General features: G+C 39.8%; 1 protein-coding gene across 5 annotated transcripts in view; it reads right to left on the reverse strand.

Annotated features, from left to right (window-relative positions):
* ATP2B1 (ATPase plasma membrane Ca2+ transporting 1) overlaps window positions 1-15,854 on the reverse strand; it is a 64,547-nt gene that overhangs the window by 35,342 nt on the left and 13,351 nt on the right. For all 5 annotated transcript variants that reach the window (XM_084527905.1, XM_084527906.1, XM_084527903.1 and 2 more), the window contains exon 2: window positions 1,002-1,412. In XM_084527905.1, coding sequence (XP_084384031.1) covers window positions 1,002-1,206 — 205 coding nt within the window. In that variant the 5' untranslated portion in view covers window positions 1,207-1,412. The remainder of the gene's footprint in view (window positions 1-1,001; window positions 1,413-15,854) is intronic.

Here is a 15,854-nt window from a genome sequence, read left to right on the forward strand (position 1 = left end):
GAACAGAAAGAACAGTTCTCAAGGTACTTCACTGCCACCAACATGAAGCTGGTTAAGAGCTAGGGAAGCACTTAAATGCTGAGACACCAGAATTTGCCAGTATCTTGACTTTGGTACTCGGTATCAACCACAAGCAACAGCAGGACTTCACATTAACTCAAGCAAATATAACTTGAACCTATTATTTCACAAATCAAAGCTCACAGCTTTTATTTCACCTGGAAGAGATGACTAGACCTTAAGGAAAACTTCTGGAAGGCTCTCAGGAAGGAGACCTGTTACATTTATAGTCACATTCAGAGGCCACCACTGAGCCTGAAATGGCAAAAACTTCTCTGAAGATGCTTATTTCTGGAGATTGCATGATCACTTCGCATACCTTCTCCCAGTGGTCACAGTACATCTTAGTGCCTAGAGCTGCATTGACAGTTGTGTATTTCTGCAATTTCTACTTGATCTAAGGTAGACTTTTAAGTTAGATATGGCTATTATGAGTTCATTGCAGTACAGTAACAAAACAGATGACACCAGTTTGAGAATTGCTGCATTAAGGAACGCAAGAAGTGGGTAGCAACACACAATTAGCAACATATTAATAAGCTCTCCATTAGATTATAAAAACCTTGTGTTCTACAACAGCATAATCTAAATTCTGATCTACAGGTCACGTGAACAATTCACAAAACATTCACACCAAGTTAAAAAAAACATTGCTATGTTGTTTTGCTATTTCATTTCATATCTGGATTCCTACATCGAAGTTCCTTCCTATGTGCAATTTTGCCACTAGTTCAAAATGGTGCATGCAGTTAGGCAAGCTGAAAACCCTTGCTTATTTATTATCACTGAAGTATCATCCCGTCTTACAGGAGTAAGAGACAGTATTTCAGATACTATAATATTAATAAATCTTTATAAGCTATTTCTAAAAAATAAAAATTACTTGACTCAAGTTTTTCATAAGTGGAATTTCCTCAATAGCAACATGAAAATTGACTTACCTTCATTTGGTGAAGTTTTCAATTTTGTACAGATGCCCTGTACATCTCCGTAGCATTCCTGTATTTTATGCAGTGCATCTGTAGCTCGAAGTTCCATAAGAGAACGGAGCTCTGCAAGAGTGACTCCAAAATCTCCATGATTAGCTTCTTTGACAGCATTTTTTACACCAGTATATGCAACCGAGTTGTTTGCCATATCACCCATGATGCTTGCAGTCTTTAGTATACACAGTTTCCAGTAAGGAACAAGATTTCAATTTAAAATATTTCCAAAAGGAAAATAAATCCTTTGGGTATGAAGACAGTCAGGACAGCAGACACATCACCCAAGTAAGAGACCCCTTCTGGAGAGATATTGTTGAGGCCGTCCCATGGCGAGCTGTGCTCTCCAAGCCAAGCGACAGGTACGATCTGGGGAAAGAATAAACACACATTCAGTTACATAGTACATTGTAAGACAATCCTTCTTTTTGTATTGAGATTACAGAATATTTTTCTGCCCAACAACAAGTTCTTCATATTTCCTATCATATTTTTAGTCCGTATTCAACTGGCAAAGTGACAAGGCATAAAATGGATGTTTCCAGTCCCAAAATAACCTTGCATTATTATACTTCAGAACTTCTAAGAAGAGTTGCAGCCTTTAAGTCTTAAATTCTACTTGGTACATCCCTGTGGTTCATCATCAACAGGAAACCTTTACAAACACCTGGAAGTAAGCCAGTTACCAGGAAAATGGAGTTTGGAAAATCCACCATGGGCACCACATGTGGTAAGAATATGCTCAAATTAAAAATTATTTCCAACATACCAGGAAGCTTTTGGCGTTCAAGATGAGCAAGCTTTTTGTGCATTAGCTTAAACTCATTTCTGCAGTCCTCAAGGAAAACTTTTTCAATGCAAAGCTAACCGGCGCAGGAACTACATTTGCAGTGTAACTAAGCATATTATATCCTCAGACAGACCGAGGTCTTAATACGTTTTCACATCCAGTTTTAGCACCCCACTCCAGCCCATTTCATCAGCTGAAGCCTCCCACAGCATCTGCATTTTATTATTTGCATAGAGCAAAAAATTGCATAATACCATCCTCCTACAGAAGGGATATAGGAGACTAAGGCCAGCTCTTCCATCTGATTATGAGAGCACTGTAGCTGAGAAATTAACCCCAACCCACAGGATTCTCAACCTGCACAGGCACTCTATGTTTTTTTCCCCCACTCAGCTGATGCTTCTTTAACATACACATGTATCCACTTCACAGTGAATGCACAAACTCTTCATGTCTATATAAAGATCTGCTGTGTGCAGAAAAGACAGGAGTCTGATCACATAGGTCAGCTTTATCAACATGGCAGGGTGAGCACAAGTAACCATATATTCATCTGCGAAACATTAAGGCTGCCAGCCTCAAATGAAAAAAAATAACCTGGGCACTTCCAGGTCAACAAGACCCCAAGGTGCCATATGCCCCTTTGCCACCCCCATCAGGCCATAAGAAACATTCAAATTTAGTCAAACTCATCTAGAAACTGCTATTGTTGTATTGAATACTCATGGCATCAAATAGTCATTGCCTAGCAAAGGCAAGCAGTTACCAGACTATGTTGATTTGCAAAGGCAGAATCACATAGGAAAAAATAATTCTGGCTATTACCCTGCCAGGTCAGAGTACTGTTTGGCTCAACAACTGTGTCCATGTCTAGGTGTAAGCACCTGATAACCAAAAATTTAAGGTCAGTGTTGCAGGAAAGTCTCAGTTGTCTGCTCTGGAAACAATTGACTACATCTGTAGCTGATCTACCACTTTGAGCACGCGGACACAATACTGCATTTGCACTGAAGACAACCATTGATACTAAAAGATGCAGGAGTGATTGCGTCACTACTACAGCTGTTCTTCTAGTCCTATCACTGGAAAATTCTGAGAAAAGATATGGCTGTTTTCTGGGAAGAGATAAAGAGCACAAAGCAATCAATATTCATATGCATAAAACTTCCACATCCTACAAAACCAAAAAAAAAAAAGATTAAAGTAGTTTAAGAGCCCATTTCAGTGGTGTTAAGCTGCATTCTAGGATGCACTCATTTGATTAACAACTATTCTTCAGCTGACTCTATCAAGTTCTGCTACAGTATCCTGTAAGAGAAGAAACTCATGTAAGCTCATATATGAAAGAGTGCTCTTTAAAGCCACACTGCATCTTTAACTAAAGGCCAAAAGCTAGATGCTGTTGGTCAACTGGGAGCCTAGGATTTATCAGTTGGCATCTGATCACAAGCTGTGACAGGGTAACAAGAAGCAGATCAGGCAAATGAGTTTGTATAGCTACGGAGTGGATGCAGCAGCTGCTAATTGTGCAAGAATAGAACAAACAGAATGCCCCACAACTAATTATAATCAAAATTAATTCAAATTTAATTAAGGCTGGCCAGCCTTAATAAAAGCTCAGCTCAAGCCTCTCACAGTAGCTTTGCACTTTAGGCCCAAATACTCCCAAATCCAAGTACAGATATGAGGTTAGGAAAAGCTACAGCTGCAGTCATTGCTAACTTCCTACTGAAAAGCTTTGCAATGGAGTACTGATGAGCCATGCCAAGACTTGTTTTCATGCATAGTCATCAGAAGAGCAATAATATCTCTTAATCAGTAGCTCATACGCTTAATACTCCTCTCTATCATTTTTATGCCATCTAGATCCATTTTCACTAAGACGTAATAATGTAGTGATTACATATTGCTAACAGGTTACACCTGAGAAGCCCTTTCGGTATTCTGAAGTACCTCACTGATATTCTAACATACCAACAGATCCAATACTTAGGGTTCCCAGACAGCTTCAAGAATTTACATTAACAGTACAAAAACGGCACAGTTCTGCATATCAATTCTAGTAATGTTACAGGCTATTCTGTGTGTCCCTGCTCAGAAATAGCTCTGGAAAATTCAGAGGAAGAGAATCTTCAAATCCTGAATACTGAGCAAGACCTGTTCTGCTCCAAAACATGAAACCTTGTTTAAACATCAGCAACTGTTACACCAAATCAGATCAGAAAGAATCTGCTGCAGTAGCCCATTTTTACCAGATATTTCAGACAGTATAAAAGCATATGAGTACATATTGGATGTGTATCTTAACCTAGTTTCTTTGCTGATTTGTACTGAAAAAAAAAAAAATCAGTACAAATGTCTTTTAAGAAATACCCTTTATGAGGCTCAATGCCAAGCCTTGCAACATTCAATCATTTCCTGTTACAGCAAGTTCCAACAGTCCACTGTAACAAGAAAGTGGCAATGCATAATGAAACTGTAAACACTGAAACTCCAGTACCAAAAGAAAGCGTATTTCTTAAGCCACACAGGTCATCTAATAATATTTATCTTTCCCAGTATCAGATTATTTTGTTTTGATCAGTGTTTCAGTTCCAAACTCAATTCTTGCAGCAGCCATTTGAGACATTATTTGAGCAGCAAGAGCTCCAAAGCATTATAGAGTTATAGCTCTGAAGCAATTCACCTTAAACTTCCAATCTGCTAATATCCCAATTTTTAAAATCAGGTAACAGTTATCAGAACTACCAGTCACTTGCAAGCCATTACTGAAGTTGTAGCTTATTTTAAGTTTAAGTCAGCTGAAGGTATGTCACTGTTCAACTGAAAGCTGTGCACCTGGTGATCACCAGGAAGAAGTCAATCTTCCATTCAGCACATCAACCTTGTTTCCTTATCACTTGGACTACCAGTAACTGTAGAGGTATTGTCTGTCACACTCAAGTGACTAAAACTCCTACACTGAAGAGGCACCTGATGGAAAAAGTCGATACTGTTGTAGGCAGGATTCAGATACTTGTGCAAGTCTGAAAGGACTCCACGGTTCTCTGACTTTAATGGCTTCGCTGATACGTAATGTCATTGTGGGTGCCTACCACAAGTACTGCATCCTGAACTCCATACCCAAATCAAACTGATGTTGAAAAACATCAGTGTGCTTTGTTATGAGATGAAGACAATAATTCAAAAATCATTGAACCAAAGGTGTGATATTTCCACCAGTGCTGGAGGTTGTATCACCTCACAGGCTTCTGCAGTCGGAACTGAAAAGGCAAACTCAAAAGCCTGCATGGGGAGATGTTTACCAAAGCATGATGAGCCTGTAGCCTATAACTCTATCTGGTGTCACCAGAACACAGTGCGTTGACCAAGCCAGAAAAAGCTGGAATGTTATGTGCAGTGTTCTAACACCCTAAATAGAAATAGGAAAAACAAAACAAAACTGCTATCAAGACAGCCCTGAAAGTTGAGCATGTTTCAGAAAGGGTCTCTACAAGTAGTCCTTGACAGGCAGAAGCAATACTAAATACCTGTATTTGAAAGCAAGCAATAATCTTTCTTCTACATTTGTTAAAATTAAAACCATCTTGCAGTAATAGTTTGAAGTGGAAACACACAATTAAAATGTGAATAGCAGAAGTCTGATGTAGCATAATCACTATTGCCAGGACACACAGGACCTAAGATACCAATAAAGACCTACCCAAACCTTTCCAGTTATTTAATTCACATTTAATACTGGCTTCACCAAGGAGTAACCAATCTCCAGGAAATATTTTAATATGCATTAAGAAAATTAAATCTTAAAAACTCCAGCAAAATCTCAAGAGTCAAAGCTTTGACAATTACATATCCTGTGCTACTCTATTTATTCATCTGCTTGAACACTATGCATTCAGACTTTAAGCATTAGCTGGTACTAGCATTTGACCTTCAACAACACTGTAAAGCTGGTTGCTGTAATATAGGAAAAGGCTTGCAAAGTGATTATCTCAGGAAAGCCTTTGTTTAATCTAATTAGTTCAACGAAGACCGGACAGATCTACATACCAAGAGGCTGCAGTGATAAGAACTGTCCCCATATGTTTCAGTTGTCATGTCATTTTAATCTGTTTTTAACATTTTATAAAAGCACTTTCTAAACACTGAAAAATATAATATGCCTTTGCATACGTTAGGTTGAAATCCACAGTACTGGGTATATTCCATAGCCTCAAGCTATTGCATGATTAGAGAGGGGAGGAAAAAGTTGTCCATAATATTATTATACTGGAAATTAATTGTAATAAATTGACCTAGAGAGCATGCTGAAAAAGTCTGAGGTCTTCTGCTCTGGAGGGTCAGTTTTCTGTTTTAAAGAGACAGACCTTCCCACCAGCTTGGAATACTACAGAAATTCATCACCTACTTCACAGTAAATGAGAGCAACTGCAAATTAAATGAGAGCCTCATAAAGAACAGCAGGCAGTTACAGGTCACGATCCCGCAGGTTAAAACATGCGTAAGTGAACATGTAGAGGAGTCAAGTTGGTTCGTGGCATGCTGCTGCCATTCTGGTGTAGGTGTCTTAGAGCCTGGCTTCTGAAGGGGCAGCTGAAGGAAGATGGAAGAGCTAAGCACGAATGCACAGCCACAGGAGATGCTCAGCAACACAGAGTTTTTAAACACATCATCTTCCAGCCCTATGTGTGCCTAGCAGCATTGTTCTGACAAGTTTTGTTTATTACAGCTCCTGTCTTCTAAGCAGTAAATTAATCAAGGGTTCTGAATTTTGTTGAGTTTTCTAAGAGAAATTTTATTTTGTTCTGAAGCTTAATCTCCTGGGAGGCAGATGTACTTAGCTGAAATAAAACTGACTGCCATTCCATACTCTGCAGTGGATGTAAACACTGGAATTTACCATTTACCTAAAGGATTGCTGGTGACTCTCTGTAGCAGCCATTTCATCTAATACAGTTTGATTTGCTTTAAGACCCCAAACTAGTTCTTATTGAAATGACACCTAGCAAATTAGGTCTTCAGTAGCCTGATGTAAATTCAGCAGGACAAATTAGCAATGTTCATGCGAAGGACTCTCACATCATTCCCTCCCTATTTTACAGGGCAGTAAGAGAAACTTGTAGCAGTCATAAAGGTGAGCAATTAGGCAACTAGTAATAGTGGCTTTCGATCTCTTTACCATGAACATGAGCTGCTGAGAAGTTTTCCTTTGTATTAATGGTCATGCACAGCACAAAGAACATGACCTTTTCCTACAAAGCAGCTTGCTCTGCAGCCTCTGCAAGGAGCCCAGCAAGCGAGCAGACATGGTTTTATACCACCAGGCCAATCTGCACTGCCATGCCTCTTCCAAGTCCTGGCACTTCCGCAGTCATGAAGCAAGTCATCTCCAGCTACAATGACAGCTGGATTAAGAAACGAGTCTGGAAAGTACTGCATAGAGTAATCTTAGCAGATGAGCTGTTTTATCAAAAGCCTAAACTAATCACTAGCTTTCTGAAGGTATTTTGACTTTAACAAGAAAACTAAATAGAAGAAAGAAGAGACTGGTCAAACAAGCAGGGCTTTAGAAAAACATACAGACATTTCCAAGGAACAACAGACAGACATACTGGGAAGCCCTAGAGAATAAAGTCAATGCCGTCATCAGCCTGTCAAATTACAGAAAGCATCCAGTGTTCCAGGTATTTAAAACACTAGGTGTTCCTATTTTCCTACTTCATGTTACGATGCTGAGTCATCCACAAGATGCCAAATACTTCTTTCCACACTGGTAACACTTCATGCCCCAAACACATTCAGAAGAGTTGAGTTTTTAACTACTCAATTGCTTTTTCTAAAAACACAAATTGTTCCAAATACGTCAAGGGGCCTCCTGCAGTCCACCACCCTGACCAACACTCAAAGGGCTTTTTCCCTGTTCCACCCACAGGGCCTGAAACACAATTGTCAGTACTGTCTTCTACTGATCTCAGCTCCTTTTTGCTCTGCAGTGACATCAAACGAAAACAAAAAGGCTACATTTGACAGGACTGGTTATAATGCCACATAATTCCAAGTTAAGACTATAATCCCACATGAAATAAGTTTTAACCTCTAGATATGACTTTGTCCTATTAGGCATTATTTCTAGTATGTTCAAGTACCTAAGATGCATTTACTGTGTGCGTTAGCTTCCTCAGATAACTTGAGATGAGCAGAGCTCCCAAAATCTGGACTTAGGCAACTGATGGCTGAAAGCAGACATGGGATATCACAGGATTCCCATCTAAATTCCTGGAGTTTAAAAATGAAATTGAAAAAAAAAAAGTTTGCTTGCCTAATGCCCAATCGCTTACTTTAGTTCAGATCCATCAGGCCCTGAATAGATGACTGAGGATTTAAAGTCTCTTAATCCTGCACAGTCCAGGCTGAAAATGTTTATTCAGGATAATTGTGCTGTCATCTAAGTTCTATTAACAGGTCTATCATGTTAATAATTTAATATATAGCCCTAAAAGTCAGGGGGGAGGGATAGTGAAGGCCCAGTGAAGTCATTCACTGACATATATACACATTAATAGGCTCAAGAACAACTTACAACACTTTTCTGGGTTTACCCGAATATCATTGGCAAAAATTACAGCACAAGAAGCTGAACTTTTTCTATAAAAGAGAAGGTAACATATGACATCGTGCTAATTAAAATTAGGCATCATTTGATTACAACAGAGCCTGCTTGCTTTCCCAAATTACAAGATGCATTCCAGTCACAAAACCTGTCAGGCATGTGTTAAATGAGGCATATCCTGAGCCCATGACACTGCTATACACAGCCAAGTTTCAAGTAAAAGGAAAGTGAGACGGAAACTGTGCCAAACTTCATCCAACAGAGCTGGAACTGGAGTCCTGGATTTTAGTTACTTGTTGTATTTAAAGGTTAGCACATGTCTGTAGGAAACGCATCCAGCTGGTCCATTTTGACAATAATCATGACTCAGAGCAAAACAGGCTGTGAATTCCTCATACGAGTTATTCCCGCAGGTATATTACTTTTCTTGAGTAATTTTTATTTATTTTAACCCCCTACTCCGAGTCTCTATTTTTTGCTGCCTAAACCTACTTCTAATACATTCTCAGCTAAACACACAATTCTGACGTTACCTCTATTTTTAATTCCATCTTTTATCTCCCACAATACTAAACATGCATACCACTATGATTGCTTTACTCCATTTGAGCAATGATTTTCTTCCCTTCTCATAAGACAGTAAGCAGCAAAGGTGAAAACTGCTCTGCTCTGAAGCTGAAATCATCTTGGAGGAGTTCCTAACACCAGAAATTATAATTCCTCATTTCAGAGCACGATGCCCCCGTTTATATTAAAACATGGGCAATTTAAATTGTATATAGCATTTCAGCCAGAACAAGACGTTTCTCCTTTCACCTTGATATGCACACCCCTTTTCTTCTTCTAGAAGAATATTAAATCCACTTAAGCAGAGCTGTGGCTTTTTGATTGTAACCATGCTTCCTGGTAACAAAGAGGGGCCAAAAGCCCTGAGCTACCCACCTGATTGCTTCTATGTTCAGGAAACCTAGAGAGAAATTTCAGATTAGTCCTAGGAGTACTGGGAAATATTTATGCCTAATGAGATTAAACCTAATTACTCCCATAAAGTCACTCTGTATATGACTGACTCCTTTCAATTAGGGCAGTAAAATTAATTTGGAAAAGTCTGAAGAGTTTTTTGCTACCTTGGACTAGCTTACTGCTCTGTAAAAACAGTAGAAATAAATATTCTTCTATATGATAATTGAACTCTAAGAACAATATAGAACTGGACAGATTTATGTAGCAAATGGCCATTCATAACCCTCAAAACCATCATTCTCCCACACCCCTCTTAAGTGATGGTTTGGAACTAAAAATATAAAAGCACAAACAAAACACAGAGCCCAGCTCTGGTGACCTATCTCAATGAGCAGACACTAATGCCAAGTGGAATACTTGTTTTGTTCTCTTACAGCCCACATTTAAGAAGCTTTCCTGTTGTCCTGTAATATGCCAGTTCAAGAGCTTTCATCTTGAGATTTTTCAAAAGCCTTTTGGAAATACAAGAACATCCTTACCCTTACTCTTAAAGCTTGCTTCTTGAAAAATGCTAGCTTTCCCTGTATGCCATATTAATCCCTGCCTGCCAGAAATACACCAGACAAACTGGCTGAAGAGTTGTGAGAAAACCCCTTTCAAAAGCCATTACATTTGCCATCTCCTATTGCCAAGGAGACAAAGTTCGTTAATTCAAGGGTAGACCAGTTATGATTTTTATGTAGCTCTTCCTGAATTACTGCACAAGTTTGCTGCTCCTGATGGAGGTGCATCCACCCCCTCCCCCTTTTTTTCCCCCTCTAACATTTGAATGTGAGAATCCACTTCATGGCTTTGCAGAAACCATGTTGTGGAATCTTTTGCAAACTTCATTATGGTTATACTGAGCATCCCTTTAGCTATTTGGATAAATTTTGAGAGCTTAGTTCACTAAGCCATTCTAGCAGGCTTTCCCCTTCTGGTACAGTTTAAGAAGTAGCTTTAGTAAGTTAAGTCTCATTGCATTACCTGGTATGTTTTACCATTCAGTGACATTGCATACTGCTTTATCCTTAGGGCACTTCTCCAGTTTCAGAACTGCTCTTTTCTCACGACTATACTTTTTGGTCTTTCTGGAGCCTGACAGCTATTTAAAGGCTAAATTCTCATGCTGCCTGCACTATCCTGCTCTCTCAGCTACTTTTAAACAGCTCTCTCATTTTTCCAGATTGGCTTCACCACCACTACCCCATCCCCTCCATGCAATGAAGCGTTACTACAGTATAGCTATTGGTATGTGTCCACAGAACAATGATGAATTAAATGTTTTGTGATCTCTAAGAGCTATGTGACAATTAATGGTCCATCATTAAATATAAGGAAAGAAGTTTTTTTGGAAGAGTTTATTTCTTCAACGTGGGCAGGGGGTGTGTAAGAACTGTTGGTAAACAAGATGCTCAAAGCTGCAATTCCCATCAGAGCAATTTATGAGGTCTAACAAGCCAAGTAGCAAGCCTCTCACCATCCTCAGATGACCAACGGTACAGCTGTGCTACAACACCAAGGGTAAGGCTTACACCCACAGAGACAGCTCTCCTTTGGCACTAAAAGCTCTACCAACTTTCACCTTCTGACATATTATTTCTGCTATCTTTATCCTTTCACACAAGGAAAGGCAACCTACATTTGCTGGCAACACCATTAATGAGTAATAGACTATGCAAAATCCTGCCACCACATCAATGCAGGGCTTCGCACGGCAACTTCTTGTGCACCTTTTCACTCCTTCCACTGTGTCTCAGCCTTGTTTTGGTCCTGTACTAAATCCATCTGCCATGGGGCACCCAGCACTTCAAGCAGTTTTGGCACCTCTTCCTTTACCACTCTTGACTTCTCTCCACTCTAGTGCCACCGTTTCCATGAACTTTAAGATTTATTTTTATTTTTCATTTTTGCCAGCAACAGGATCATTTCCTCTGGATGCAAAGAGAAAAAAAAAAAAAAAAAAAAATCCCAAAAAAGCACCATGCATGTTCCCAAGCCTCCACCCTCACCCGAACTTACTGTAGGCATACATTACAGTCCTTTTCAGTCTAAATTTGGGATATTTGCAGCCTGCAGAAAGCAGCTGTCCAAAAAGCATTTTTTCCACAGCAACAAAACAAAGCCAAAAATATTTAAAGTTTCTACTACTAGCCAAACAAGTTACCACAACAGATTCCTCAGAAGTGTTTCCAGCAGATGATTTATTTCTGGAAGTCATAAAGGCCGCATAGATACACTAACCTTAAGGGATGGACATACAAATCAGCTACTATTGGGAGCAGCTCCTTCATAGAACTATTATGTTGCTGCCACCTTTAAGATAACATTTATCTCCATTAAAGAAAGGTTGGTTTTCCCTCTGTTATTTGAGACAAAGTGACATGCCACTAAACAAATCATGTAATACATCACTTTGCTACCAAGGCCAGACACTGCTTGAAGTACATAGCTACTGTCAAACAGCAGCTCATATAGATTAGTAAATAAGAGCAGGCATTCAGATGAGGAAGTGAACTGGTACCTGCTTAGCTCCAGTACAATGCATACAATGCTTCAAGCAGGGAAAGGTCATACCTTGAAATGCTTCTGAACAATCAGCAGGGCCTCTTCAGTGCTGAGGACTGGACATTCACTTCCCTCACTCCCACCCCAACTGCAGCACAAGGCCTTCAGAAACAGGGCAGAGAGTGGCAGCACTCTCAGTGCTTAGAGTGTAGCTGCCCATCGATGTCCACACTGAAGCACCAGTCTCACACTAAGGCTGCTCTGAACCTGCAGCAGTAACTCCTAGGTGTAGGTATATGGGTAATATAGCTCTCACCAAAAGAGGACATCTGAATCAGAAGCCTAGCATGATTAGCTCAGCTGCAGCTTACCCTAAGGGCCAAGAGCCTACTCATCTATAAAGGCTACAGATCATCACTGACTCAGCTGCGTCAGACCTGTTTTGTTCCTTCTACATACAGCTACTTCCCACAAGGGTTTAGTTTGCAGTGGTGCACAGTAATATTCTGCAACTTTTGCAGTCAGATTATTTCCAGCAACAGCATAAGAGTATATCTGAAGAAAGGGAATCGGGACGGACAGTATCAGTCCTCCAAGTGATTTACTTCTAGCAACCTGCAAAAGTTTACATGTTAGACTAACTCCAGCTGGCCACTGCTGAAGGCACAAATGCTTCCAAGAACCACATCTGTATGTCCAGCTCATGGATTCCAGTGAACTTCCTTGGCAAGCCACCTCAGCACACCTCAGCTCACCAAGTTTCTTTCCCCATACAACCAGCTGTGGCTCACAGACCAGCTCTGAAAATCCAAAAGCTAAATTATATTTTTATCTAACCCTCGCAGCTCCTAAGCTTCCCTTTCTGCAGCACACAGGTGTGGAGAAGCTGAGCACTGCCTCCAGCCTGCAGTGAGACACAGGGAAATGACTGCTTCCCCACAGGAGGGAAATGATTGAGGAGGGCACCAAAGTATCACAAAACAAGAATGATACAGCACCACAACACAGGAGTTGTAACATGAGTTGCCATAAGCTCCTGCCCTTAAGGAGTTGGTACTTCTAGAGGTAATTTTGGAAGATGCATGTAAGTCTCCCCACTGCTGCATGGTGCTCCACTACATTTCCCAAGCAGCCTCCTGTGTTCCTGCCTTCCTCCCAGGACACCACCGGCTTCTCAGCACATTCAAAAGCCTCTAACTTGAAGGACATAGGGCAGTGTCTCCATGTGCAATGGAGAAGAGAAAATAGGTTGCTAGGAAGCAGTCATGCTAAGACCGTTTTCCAAAAAAATAAATTACTTCAGTCCATTAACAGCGATTTTTTTTTTTTTTTTGGGAAATAGAGTTAATGAAAGCACAAGAAGCGGCCATGTCTGAAATCTAATTAAGAATCATTCTAGAAGTGTTTCCTCATTTTGAAGTTATGCTATGACGTAGCTCACTTAAATTACATGCACATTCAGGTCTGTACATTGTATCAAGCAGGTTTGAAACCTAGTTTCTACATTGGCATCTATGTTTAGTTTAATTCCTAGCTTCAGTCTACTTCCAATATTTTAAAATACTGCTGTTTCCTCCTTTTCTGAAGCAAAGGGGTACTTTAAAACAGGCCTCTGTTTATACCAACAAGATCATGAATATCCTTCATGTTTAGCATTCACAGCTATAGCAGCACAACCTATAAAAAATTCTTCCAGCTCACCTTCAGAACAAGCCTGTTTACACTGAACGCTTAAGTGCACTTCTGTACGTTGCACCAGTAGACTCATGCCAACAGCAAACATGCAGGTCTTTCTCTAGCCTATTCAATAGCAAGCCATTCTCAGTGTGCTACAGAGCTATTCCTGCTACAGGAGGCAGTTTTGCATGTGTATCCATTCCTACTGGAATCCTTCCCTCTCAGCAAAGCAGCATGAAATTATTTGGTGGTTTGGGGTTTTTGATGGTGTTTTGTTGTTGTTGTCGTTGTTGGTTTTGATTTTGTTTTTGTTTTGTTTTTTTTGGAGAGTGGGGGGAGCAAGGGTGGAAAAATATCTTATTTTACCGCTATTTGTACACAGTTCGGAGCAGTTATCCAAGTAAAGGAACTGTGCAATGTTCTCAAACACTATACAGCTAGAGAACAGACTCAAACTAAATGCAAAGGAACAATTTTAGACAGATACACAGCTGTCTGTCAAGACCAGAACCTAGTTTGATGCATGGTGCCTCATGCATGCGATTAACACAGCCTAGCTTTTGAGACAGCTTTCTTCCTTAGAACTCAATAAAGCAGGTGCTTACTAAAACATTACCATTTTGTTGAGCAACTATAATTAAAATAAGACATTAGCTGTCAACAACAACAACAACAAAAAAAACACATTTTCCACAGAGCAACTATTTTCAATTATTTCATTTCCTCACAGTAAAATTGCTGAAAAAAATCCTAAACCAAGCTATTTTAAGATAATTTATTATTTTAAGTCATTTTGAGAAGTCTCAGATTCATCCAAGTTAAGGAGTCAAAAACATGCTAGGCTTTCGTAGAAAAACAAAGCATTTCCTTGTGCACTTAGACTTCTCAGCTGCTCTTGCTTGACAAGACTTGGGTTCAAGGCAAAGCATTCAGTTAAACTTTATGGCCTGTATTATGCAGGTCAGCAAGTTGTGGTTTACTTGTTAACATGAACATTATTAAAACACATCTTTGTATAATAAACCAACGGTGACTCAGCATGAGCATGAAACTAAATTCTGATCATAAGTGGAGGATATCCAAGTCATAGGGCTAAATTCCAGGACCTATGCCCACAACTGCATGCCCAAAGGGAAAAACTGGAAGAGCAGGATATTATATGGTAGGGTGAACAGTCACTACTAGAAGATTTGCTCTAACTGTGTGAAAGCCGAAGAAATCGCCTGCTGTCACAGAGCCAAGCAGTCCCTTTCAAGTATAACAGTGCCTAAAGGTACCTGCAGACAGCCCCAGGTATACCAAAAGAGATGTCTAACTGGAAGAGCTAGAACGTTTGACTGCAATGAATTCTTAAATCAGGTTTGCACAGTAGTCTCACAGCTCTGAAGCATTTGACAGTCATGAATTACACTACCAAACGCCTGGACAAAAGACTCTGTACTTTCCAGGAAATGTACCTTGCAGGCATGAAAAGCCAGATTATATCCTCAGACTCAGCAACAAGAAGCCAGACTCTCCACATTATAAGGCTAAGGGGTTCTTGTTCAGAGATATCCTGAACTAATAAATGCTAAAAGGCAATCTTGCTTCTTATGCCATTTGTCCAGCTTCAGAGCTTTTAGTGACTAGTATAGTAGGGAAGCTTATTCTCTCAGTCCTCCAGAACTGTCACACCAGCCCCAAATTCCAGAAAGTAAAGACAACCAGAAAGGTCATGTGATAGTCATAACATCAGAAAAACAAGAAAGCAGAATAGATTGGACTGGCATGTGAAGATGTCCATGACTTTCAAGAGCAACTGCTTTCACTGTGTTCATGATATATACGCTAAGACCTTGTTCAAGGTCTTGAACTCCTTGAACTCCCTTCTTTCACCCTGGCTGAGTATCTGGTATTTCATGGGAACAAATAAATAGTCTGAGGATAAACAAACAAACATACAGACCGCTGTACTTCATGGAAGGATATAAGTTGCTCCCCCATGTGAGGCTTCCAGATATTATTTATGTACACATAGTGTACAACAATTGTGAAAAAATAACTATAAAAATAGGGATCAAATATATGTCTAGGCATAGAAGTATTTAGTATCTTGGCTTGGATAGCCCCATCCAATCAATGACACACAAAAACAGACCATGCTACAATTACAAAGGTATATACAACACCAGTGTTTACCATTATAGCAGGAGATAGCATCTGAGACACCTGATTAGCTTTCAGT

Source organism: Aythya ferina (assembly GCF_964211825.1).
Source record: "Aythya ferina genome assembly, chromosome: 1".
Lineage (NCBI taxonomy): Eukaryota > Metazoa > Chordata > Aves > Anseriformes > Anatidae > Aythya > Aythya ferina.